We start from the raw sequence: 11191 nt of genomic DNA, 5'->3' as shown, positions 1-11191 counted from the left end.
AAAAAAGGGCATCCCAGCATGGTTTTAAGCAGTCGTGCCTCCCGACAGTCCTGGGTATGCCGCCCCCCCCCGCCCCCATCAGGATACTGCTAAGTGCTGTACAGAGCCAGGATTGAAAAATACACCTTTTTATTCTGGTTTGAGCTAGCAGGCTCACCAGATTCAGGGGGCAGCAGTGTGATCTGATAGGTTATACTTAATTTGTTGCTGGTGGTCCAGTATGGATGATGGGACCATTGCCTGATGAGGAAACAGGGTGGTGCCTCTGCAGCTGTTGTGATTTTTCTATCGCTGCAGCTGCCCAAAGGCCAGACTGTGGCAATGTCCTCTGCTTCGTTGGTTTGTGCAAGTAAATGTAGACCAGAAGAGCAGTCAGCCCCCAGGTTAGTCAGAGGTGCCTCCTGCAAGCGCCCTGTCTGGTGGAGCCCTGTGCGTTGCAGGAGGTTGGCTTTCTGTCCTCAGTCCTTGGTTCAGAAGTGGGGTAAAAGAGCTGTGGACTTTAGAGCCTTCAGGCTGAGGTGATCGTCAGCTGCTTTAAGACCATCTTGACCGTTTTTTCCCCATACCTTCATAGCAGAGCAGACCACTCGCTGCATGGTAGGGTCTGGCAAAGTTCTTGGAGGGTCCCCATGGGTTGTGACCTCCAGCGTTATTCCAGCTGGAGGTCAGCAGAGGGCTCTAGCAGTGTGGGCCTAGATTGGCTTTTTTTTTGTCACATTCGATTTCAATTTCTGTAACTTTATTGGTGTGACAGGCTGCATATGCGTTGCCAGAGGTTTGTGGCAAGCTCTGTCTGGGATAGGTGTCCATTTTGCGTGGGCAACATTTCTGATCTGCTGGTGGGCTGCTGTCTGTTAATGCTTGACCCTTGCTCCGGCTGAAGTCAACAGAAGAAGGTTCAGTGACTCCAGAGGGATCAAGATGGAGCCTGCTGTGAGGCTTATTTTAGTAACAGTCCTCTGCTGTTGGTAGAGAAGTGCTAGTGTCCTCATCTGTGCCATTTGTTGTGGCTGACTACCTTCCCGGGGAGGGGAAGAATTGAACAGAATTTAATTTCCTGTCACAAGAAGGCTGATGGGATCATGGGAGAAGTTGGTCTGTCACTGTGAGTGGTGGGATGTCAGTGCTATGCCTTGGTGCTATTTCTGGTTCTGTGGTGCAGATATATCTGTGAGCTAGAAATTGAGGCTCGTGGCATTACCTTCCTGGCTCTACTTCTGTCCTACTGTATGACCTTGGAGGTCCTCTCTCAGTTCCTCAGTTTCTCCTCTGAGTAGATGAGGATGTGCCACTGTTCCACAAGGACAGCCCTGTAGTTCCTTCCACTGAAGCTCTTGGGGGGCTTTGGGGTTGGGGTGAAGGGTGATTTTGTGTCTTTGGCCATTTTGTGCTTGCTCTGAAATGTCGAGCTGTGACAGGTTTTTATTTGGGACGGACTTACTCTGGTTGGAGACTGTAATTTTAGCTTCAGCCCCTACTCTTTTGTGCTGAAGAGAGCCTTCCACATGTTTTGTGGCACGGGAAGTTGTAGAAGAATCGGACAAACACTCTTTGTTTTTTCCACGAGAAAAGATTTTCTGGTATAAATAAAGGAAACCACTAGCACTTGTGGCTGCACTTTTATTTTTGAAAGAACAACGTGTCTGTATTGCTGCTAAGCCATTGACGGGGAGGGAGGCAAAATGATCATAGACTTGCTCCTTTTCTAGTCTAGCATGTTCCCACTCGACTGCTCCAAATTTGGACTTAATCCTGCCTGCTGTGGCTATGTCTGTCCTGAAGAGTTAATGTGGGCCCTGACTGGGTTTTAATCTTACTTCCCCCTCCATTCGCAAAGAAGAACCTCTGACTCAAATCTGGAGGTGTTTTGCAGGGTAGGGGTGTGGGTTAGATGCAGGATTACCTTTTAACGTGGGCTGAAGCCCAAATTGCAGGAAGGGAGCAGGCCAAGTGGTATTAGTCCTTCAGTGACCTTCCTATGTTTCCCCACGAAAGACAGACCTTCCGTCCCTGACACAACCAATGGAAAGGAAGCACAGCCTGGATCAGCCCAGCAAAGTGTGGAATATGACTCCTGGTACACAGGAGTAAGTGTAGGTATGGTAGCAGGGGCAGGGCTTCGCTGTGAGGATGACTGTACCTAGGTCATGCGCTCTGGTTTGGGTGCTAACTGTGCAAATGAACTATGGAGCATTGCACAGTCTGTGTCCAGTGAAATCAAGGCAATGCGCCTTTCGTGGCAGGATGTTCTGACTGGCAGCTGCAGAAAGATTCCAGGTTTCCTTTTCAGAGGCTGATTCAGACTTTGGAAAATCATCATATGTTAAAGTAAAGGCAAAACCTCCCAGATTCTTTATGGGAAGAATTTGGTCCTGTCAGATCTCCCAAATCTCTAGTCATCAGGGTGCAGCCGTGAAACTAAACCCTCTGCAAAAGGAGTTGAATGTGCTGTTCTGTGGCCAATCTGTATACAGTCTGGATTCTCTGGTGTAATCCAGCTGCTTGCGCAGTGCAAACATTTAGAAAGCTGGCAGATGTGAATCAGTTTCACTTCAGTTTTCTGCTCTGTATCGGTTTCTGCCTCTATATGCCCCTGACTACTGCCGTGAGCAGCATTTGATCTGCACAGGTAACTGCTGCTTTCCCTCCCTCTTTTCTTCCGTCTCTCCCTCCCTCCCCTTGACATAGGTCCGTAAGTGTTTTTATCCAGAACTGTGCCTTTACTGCCAGAGTTCCCAGATCCTTTCTGCTGGCAGAGCGTGAATAATCAACAGTGCAGTTCAGTGGCTGTCATTGTGCCTGCAGAATTTCCCACATATTAAATTGTTCAACTTGTTGGAACATAGGCGGTGACTAAGGTCACTCTGAAGCGGAATGGGAAGAAGGAGGTAGCCACAGACAAGATAGGAGAACAGACAGGAGGCATACTGCAGTTAGGGGAGGAGGGCAGGGGAAGGGAAGGGACAAGGAACAGACACATGTTGTCTTCTAGATGAGGAATACCAACAAGCAGTCCATGCCTGCCAGGCTACATTTCCCTTTCACAAGGCACTTTCTCTTTTAATAGCTGCTCACGCTCTCTGACACTTCAAACTCCCTGGATGGAAGCTCCTCCCCTCTTGTACCCACTCTCAGCACTATGGCACTGTCAGCTCTGCATGACCTAGAATTAACTTTCAACAATTAACTGCGGGCTGTGAGCTCCAAGCCCTGCAGCTTTTACATTTTTGTGGCAAAGTAACCTTTATGCCAGTTTGTCACAAGTTCAGGGCACTTTAGAAACGCTTACTGGAGACCATTTTTTTCCATGATGCAAGCAGTTTGCGCTTATCACTCAGAGTTATCAACCTTGGTGCTGTAGGACTCTCATACTGTACAGGTGGATCATTATAGTGCATAACAGCATGGGGCAGGTACTATCTCTTTGTGCATACTCTTATCCTCTGCTCCATTTGAGACATCCTCCTTTGCCTGTGTGTTGGTAGAGCTAGAAGGCCTGGAGGGCTCCAGGTACTCTCTGTTTGCAGAACTGTACTAGCAGCTGGGTTTTGTGCGTGTGTACTTATCTGTCCTATCTCTCATCTCTTTAAATCTCTCCAACCCTTGACCAAGCAGCAAAATGAAGCTTTGGCAAGAGACTGGGAAACATTGAGAAATGCTTGTGAAATCAGTGCAGATCACAAGCGGTTAGTGTTTGCTCCATTCGGAGGGAAGGCAGGGGATAATGGTAGATCCACCCTGTTCCCCCTCCCACACTGCCTCATTGTGGTTCAGTAGCCAAGTATATGGTCTAGTTAATCCTGGGGGTGCTGTGGGTTTGCTTTGAATCTTTCAGTGGGTGGCTTGATTCCTTGGTCTGGGAAAGTGGTCAGTGTGGAGACATGGAGGCTGTGACTTGTAGCAGGTGCTGTCACGGTTCTGAGGTGGCCTCTTGAGGTGGATGATCTGTGTGGGCAAAAGAGGTAGCTGACAGGAAGAGTGAAGATACGTGGATGCATGGTTCAGAACCCTCTGCTTGTTTTCAGAAGTGTCTGTGCGCCGAGGTCTGTAGAAAGGATGCTTCTGGCATATCCCCTTGCCTTCTAAAACCCACTTGGGCATCCACTGGCTATTTTGAAAGGGGTAAAAGGAAAACTGGTGAAGGGCCTTAATCCAAAGTGCAGATCACCTGCAGCAGCCTCAGGTGCTTTTTGGCTGAGCTAATATGCTTGGTGGCAGCACAACTGAGAGTATGGGGGACAGCGGGGAAGGTGCTTGGGGAGGAGGCACCTATGGGACGCATCATGGTGCCAGGTAGGCAAATACTTCTATCTGCCCTGAAGCAGCGGTAGGAAGAGATTGTCTTTTTCTCTCCCCTGCTTGATTTGTGTGTGTGTGTGTAGGGCAGAGACAAAGGACTTAGGCCTGTAAGACTGTTAGTGAAGAGCGTAGGGTAGCTGTGTTGCAATTGTCTGGCTTGTTTTAAGGGGCGAAGCACTAGATGTTCTTGAGCTAAGTTTGCATTAACTTATTCCCTCCATTCCTCCTTTTAGTTATCAAATTCCTGGAAGTCTACGAGCGCAGCTTCTGCAGGACAATTGAGACCCTGGTGGACATTTTCCAGGAGTACCCTGATGAGGTGGAGTACATATTCAAGCCATCCTGCGTGCCTCTGATGAGATGTGCAGGTTGCTGCGGCGATGAGGGCCTAGAATGTGTCCCTGTGGATGTGTACAACGTCACAATGGAGGTGAGGGCCCAGCTTGCAAGCTGGCATGCTTGGGTGGAGGAAGAAGTCAGCCATCACAGCCACCCCAAGTCCCAGCTCCCAGCTATCTCAGAGGAAGGGCGGCCTACCCCAGGGTACTGGAGATTATTGGAGCAGGAGGGCTCATCTTTCTCCTGACCCTTGTGGCCAGCATTACACCATGCAGATTGAAAGATGAGTTGCCCATCTCTACTCAAGGCTAAGAGGAGAATCTGTTTTTTGGCTCTGACCTTGCTAGTGCCCAAATACAGTAGCTAGGAGTAGACAAAGGAGCATTTCTGCAAAGGAGTTAGAGAATGCGAAGTAGCATTTCTGATGCTGTTATCTCTGAGGCCCCAGAGAAGATCCTCCTTGGACACTTGCTCCACCTTAACTCTGCATTTGGTCTACAAAGCTGTTGCTCTGAAGGCAGCTGAGTAGTGCAAAAGGGGAAAGTCTGGCAGAACTCTCTCCCGGAGGGCATGTGAGGTCAGCCTTTACCAACAGAGCAGGGGATTTGGGTCATTAGCTACATTGGCACAGCAGGGGTGGAAAGGGGCTCTAAGAAACACACTGCTTCAGTGTCAAGTGGAAAAGCCTTTCTGCCTCTGGGCGTCCTCCTCCTTTGTTTGGAGGCTGCTGAATTCAGTCCTCGGAAGAGACAGAGATGGCCGTGATAGCAAAGGCTGGGCACATGGGGAAGGTGCAAACTCTGCTTTAGAGAGCTTTGTTGCTGCCCCTTGTCTGCCAGCCTGGATCCCAGCTTGTGTCCACAATGGTGCTGGTGCCCATTACCCTTAACCCACAGCTCCCTCACCTACTTTTGTCCCTCAGCCTCTTGAATGGCCACTGTAAAAATATTGCCATCACTTTTTGGTATGGATGAGAGACATGCAGGACTAAGCGATTAACCAGCCAGCTTTTTTACTTGTCATTTGAGCTGTGTTTGAACTCTGGTGGAGAACCTGTCTGTGCCCTTCCATGGTTCCCCATACTTTTCCACTTGCAGGCTCCAGCCTGGGCCAGAGCATACTAGCATGGTGTAGCTAGGGATGGTTTTCTTCCTACCTTTGCTTGCTGAACTACAGTTTTTGTCTGGTATGCCTGCATGCCTGAAAAGGGTCAGAGGCACTTGAGCAGATCTCTGGTGCAAATGCTAGAGCTAGTGGTCCAGCTAGGTTCTGGGCTGAGATCCTGTGAGAGTACATGGTGTAGCTTCTAATATCACTTCCCTGGAGGCAGCTAGGGCTGGGGGATGGGCAATGTCTGGCTCTGCAGGGCTGTTTTAAGCACAGATCACCAGATTTACTTTGTGTGTCGAGTCACTGAGAAAGTGAGATGTCAGCTGGGGAGGAACGGTGGCTTAGGGTAAAGGAGTTGGATATGGAATTTTTGCTTTGGGCCTTTGCATTAGACTGAAGAATGCGTCTACATGAGAGCAGGCTGGATGCTCTGTTACTGACTCTCTATAGCATCGACCAGGGATGGGCTCGGTGAGAACCTTGCTATGGTGTTACGCCCTCTCCCATGACTGTCTCCAAGGCAGTCCACCAGTGCTGGCACCTTGCATGCATGAGCAAACAGAGCTTTGGCACGAGTCTGGTGTTGCCGCTTGCTTGTGATCAAAGGCCTTCCCTGACTGGGAGGATGGGGCCTCAAAGACAGCTCAAACTCTGCCATGCTCTTCCCAGGAGCACCTGTGGTGCAAATGTTTTGCTGCGCAGCAGGCTGATTTGGAGCTGTGAATATAAATAGTGAATGGGCAGTGACCCTCTCTGTTTCTTTCATTCCAGATCATGAGAATTAAACCCCATCAGAGTCAGCACATAGCGCACATGAGCTTCTTACAGCACAGTAAATGTGACTGCAGGTGAGAACGGAGCAGCACTGGTTCCTCTTACAATAAACTTACTCTGAGGCTTTCCTTTTTTCTGCCATTGGGTTGGGACTGTTGTCCAGAGGCTTTTGCAGTCTCCTCAGTTGGTTTGCAGTGGGATGGCTGAGCCTGGGAAAAGAAGTCCTTTGCTGGCAAGGCTTCTCCATCTCTAGATATCACAAGTGGACAATGCTGGCCTGCAACCTGGGGTCTTTTGGCACTGTCTGTCAGCGAGGTGCAACAGGAGAGCAAACACACAAGGACCACTTAACCTGTGCCATGGGCATCCTGCAGTGCCAGCTTTACATGTCCTTCCTTGAACTTGGCGGGAACTGGGGATAATACTGGACACGTATGTGGTAAGCTCTCTTCTAATGAGGCCTTTGTTCTCTCTTCCCCTGCAGACCAAAGAAAGATGTCAAAAACAAACAAGAAAAGTAAGTGACAAGCCTTTGCTCCTTTCTCTTTTGGTGGTTGGTTGGCATTTCCTCTCCCCACTGCCCCTTGCCCTTTTCTTTGGTTGGAGATACATACTTTGAGAAGGTGTTTCTGGAAATGGCATATGGTAGTGCATGGGGCGACACTTTGAATCCGTTCCAGGTGGGCACAGAAACCCAGATCTGATGGTCCTTCTTTCATACCCCAGACCTGGAGCTTGCATGATCCATGGCCATGGCAGTCATTCCTAATGCTTTATCCCGAGTCAGGGAAGTCCTGTCGTGTGTGTCCTACCAGAATGGATTCAAGGTGCAGCCCCCATTCTCCCATCCCTCTTCCTGGGGTATTTCTGGTTACTGCATATTGCTGCCTTTCTTTATTATTAATTTTTTTCTTGCTGCTTGAGTGAGTACTTGCTGGCTTCTTTCACAGCAGCTTGGGTAGGAACTCTGCTGGCTACAGGGAGAGGTGGCAATAGAGGCCTGGTGGAGGCAGGACTGATGCCATGCAGGATGTGACGCTGGTTTTGGTTGGGTGGGGGCCTGGGAATTGTGTAAAGGGAGGTGGCTGTCCTAGCCGCGTCTTGGTGGAGGCTTTCATGAGAGGTTTTTTCAATCTGATGGATTTGCTGTGGTGACCTGGAGGAGGTTAAGGCACAACCTTCCCTTTCCTTCCTCCCTAAAGTAAAAAGGTTGTGGAAAGTAGAGAAATAAGTTACCGTCCTGCAGTAGTTGCAGGGACGATCACAAAACGTGGAACAACATCGAAAAGAAAGAGTGACCTCTTTGGGCAAGAGGGTCAGCTGGACTACGCATGGCTGGGATAGCAACTCTGCAATTTAGAGGTGCGGAGTTCGAGAGGAAGGGAGTGAATATTGGGAGATGAGGCTGAAACAGAGAGAGCAAGTGGGAGAGTGAGAGAACTTCTTTCACCCCTGTCCTGGTGGCTGTATATTTCTAGCTGCCTTCCAGCCTCTCCTCCTCCCCTTGGAAATCTGCTCCTGGCGGCACCGGGCTGCACGCAGCCAACGCTCCTCTCTGTGCAGGGCCGTGTCGGGGACGGTCGGTCTGCGTGGCAATGTGGTTTGAAGGTGTGCGAGAGTTGGGTCTGTGTGAACTCTGGTGAGGATGGGGTATGGGTGAAGCAGCCAGCCCGGACTGTGTTGCATTCCCTTTCCTCTTCTAACAGCACCTTGCCTGCTCTTTGCTGGCTCTGCACTCCCCGGGGAAGGAAGGGAAGGGATGGGAGAGATTGGTGTGGTTTGATTTGTGTTGGATTGAAAGTTCTATTATATTGGTGCCCCTCTCCTCCCTTCAGGTTCATTTTCCTCCCCTCACTGCCTCCTGGTGACTCCTGAACATGTAGGGCAGAGGCTGGGAGCGAGCTGATGCTCTGACACTCGTTCCAGTGAGACAACTTGAACAGGGCCTAAGAAACACCTATGGTGCTTTCCCTTCTGGCCCCCCCCCCCATGTCCCCTCGACAGCTCCCTCCTGAGGTGGGCTGCACCAGGGAAGGAGGGAGCCATTGCTGAATTGCCACAGCGCTGGAGCTCACGTGCCTGACAAGCCCTAGTGCTTTGCCTAGGGCCTTCTCCTTGCATGTCTATCCCTTCGTCCTGTGCTAACATGGCTCAGGGAGCAGCACAGGCTCCAGCCTCCCTCCCTCCCTGTGCTCTCGCTGGCCTGTAGGGATCCACGGTTAGTGTCCCAGCCTAGCCCCTGCCTGTCCCAGCTCCTGCCCAAAAGTCAGGAGCAGCTGGTGATTTTTTCAGAAGAGTCAGTGCCTTGGCTCTGTCCACTCATCTGTCTGGCAGATCCATGTGGAAGGCGAGGGAAAGGAGGGAAAATCTGAAAGCTGCTTGCTGGTTATCTCCTGGGTGTCGTAACTAGGTCAGGCCTCCCTCTTTGCCCTTCAGTACTCGGGAGGGAGGCTGCCAGAGGGGGTGTTAGCAGACATCCAGAGAGGTTGTCTGGTGGAGTCCTCCGAACCACAGGCAGGAGGTGCAGTGGGTGAGCAGAGCCTTCGGGCTAGATATCCCTCGCCCACACAGCACTGCTGTGTAGACCAGGTCTCTCCCCTTCTCTGTGGGGTGCTGAGGCCAGGCCGCCTTTGCTCCCATCCCAAGGCAGTATTACCACCAGCCCTGCAGCAGAGCTGTTGGGGCTCGACTGCCCCCTCCCAAGGCCTGGTGCTGGGCAGTGCGTCAGGTCAGAGCTGTTTCCTTTTCCCCGGGGACAGCCCCTCCGCTCAGGTTGCTTCTTGTCAGCGTGCGCCCGCGCTTGTTGCCCGGAACGGTTGTCTGCACTCACTGCGGTTGCGTGATGCTTTCACGAAGCTTTCTGTTCCTTCCCGCTCACCCCCCGTCCCTCTTCCACTGCCTCTCTCTGGAGGGGGTGGGTGCCCCTCTGAGGTTCCAGCAGATCCACCTCTGCTGGCAGCAGCCCTGCTGGAGGTGGTGTCTGCTGAGTCCCTGGCACTGGCTTGGCTGCGGGCAGGCTGGTTGCGGTGCTGGCAGGAGCGCAGGAGGACTGGCAAATGTGTGTGTGAGGTGGAGATCTGTGCTTCGGCCCCAGGACTTGCCCTGCAGTCCTGCCTCATGTGCTCCCCCCCTCCTCCCAGCAAGGCACATGGCTGTATTTTTTTTTCTCTTCTTCCTTGCATTTTCTTCCGTTTTCTCTCTATCTCTCCCTTTCTTTCCTTCTCTCTCTCTGTCTCTGTCTTTTTTTTTTTGTTTTTCTTCCAGAAAATCAAAGCGAGGAAAGGGGAAGGGTCAAAAGAGAAAGCGCAAGAAAGGCCGGTACAAACCACCCAGCTTGTACGTTTGTGTCCTCTGCTTGTAGACTCTCTTCCCTCCCTTTCCCCAAACCAAAACGCCTGCTTGCTGCTTACTCAAAATCTCACCCTCCCCTCCCAGTCACTGGTGGGCTGCAGATCCTGCAGGGGCAGCACTGGTGGTGGCACCGCTCTGGCACTAAGGGTATCTCAGGGAAGGTGGCTTTAGCTTGCTTGGCTCTCTAATCATCAGTGGCAACCATTTTCCCAAGGCACAAGAGCACGGGTGGGTGGGTGAGTGCCCTGCACCTCCTTTCCATGCCTTCCGGTTGCAACTCTCTCATTTGCTTTCCCCCTACTCGTCTTGTGCCCTCACTGCTACGACGACTGGCGACAGGCAGGCTGGCATCTGCCGTGCATGTGTGCGTGTGTGTGCGCGTGAGTGCGCGCATGTGCGCGCGTGTGCGTGTGTGTCTGGTGGAGTCACAGGCGGAGAGGAGAGGTGGGATGGTGGGAAGCTGGAGAGAGGGTGCTGGGGAACTGGGGCGGGGCTCTCTCTCCCTTTCTCTGCTGGATTCGGTGGCTTCTCTCTCCCTGTCTCTCTCTCTTTCACTCTGCCTGTCTCACGGTGGTTCACAGAATTCTGCATTGTAAATTCATGGCCCCTCCGTAGGAAACGTCTAGGTGGCAAGGTTGGGATGGGGCTTACAGAAAGGAGGGCAGTGTCAGCTGCAGGGGTAAGCACGTGATGCTGGAGCCCAGCTGCTTTCCAGGGCAGGAGAGATCCTGTGTATGTAACTCCTTTAGTCGCTGGCCTCTTTCTAGTCGAATAGCCCACTTCAGAGAACTCCTTTCATTGATACGTGAATAGCTGGTTGGGACCTCTCACCTTCCCATCCTTGCTTTCCCCTTCTTCCTCCCTCCAGCCTGTGCTGGTGGATCCAATGCAGCATTTGTGAATACTGTGCAGAGAGCCTGTTTTCTTTCTCTTTACGCTAATGCAAGGGGGTGCTGTCCTGGGGCTGTCGGGGTGCTGCTGGAAAATCCATCAGCCTGCGACGCTCCAGTGGGCAGCATGGGGGCTGTGGGAGGGGGCAAGGGAATTGCTTTGATGTTTAGGGTGTTGCATGTGTATTTTCTTTCTGCTGAAGCGCTGTAGCTTAGACATCTTTCCTTTTGCCTTTTTGCAGTCACTGTGAGCCTTGCTCAGAGAGGAGAAAGCACTTGTTTGTACAAGATCCCCAGACCTGTAAATGTTCCTGCAAATTCACAGACTCACGTTGCAAGTCGAGGCAGCTTGAGTTAAACGAGCGCACTTGCAGGTTTGTGTCCTGAAGGATGAAAGAGAAACACACAAAGACAGAGAGAAAGAGAAA

The 11191-nt window shown here is 51.4% G+C and overlaps 1 protein-coding gene across 1 annotated transcript in view; it reads left to right on the top strand.

Moving 5' to 3' along the window:
- Nucleotides 1–4283: 4283 nt before the first annotated feature.
- The window catches only part of VEGFA (vascular endothelial growth factor A), a 9341-nt gene continuing 2433 nt past the window's right edge, over nucleotides 4284–11191 (top strand). The window contains exons 1-6 of the mRNA XM_010294259.1: nucleotides 4284–4293; nucleotides 4533–4729; nucleotides 6520–6596; nucleotides 7007–7039; nucleotides 9787–9858; nucleotides 11006–11137. Of these exons, the coding sequence (XP_010292561.1) occupies nucleotides 4284–4293; nucleotides 4533–4729; nucleotides 6520–6596; nucleotides 7007–7039; nucleotides 9787–9858; nucleotides 11006–11137 (521 nt within the window). The remainder of the gene's footprint in view (nucleotides 4294–4532; nucleotides 4730–6519; nucleotides 6597–7006; nucleotides 7040–9786; nucleotides 9859–11005; nucleotides 11138–11191) is intronic.

This window comes from Phaethon lepturus, unplaced genomic scaffold, assembly GCF_000687285.1.
Source record: "Phaethon lepturus isolate BGI_N335 unplaced genomic scaffold, ASM68728v1 scaffold57609, whole genome shotgun sequence".
In the NCBI taxonomy this organism is placed as follows: Eukaryota; Metazoa; Chordata; class Aves; order Phaethontiformes; family Phaethontidae; genus Phaethon; species Phaethon lepturus.
This window is presented reverse-complemented; position numbering and strand designations above follow the sequence as displayed.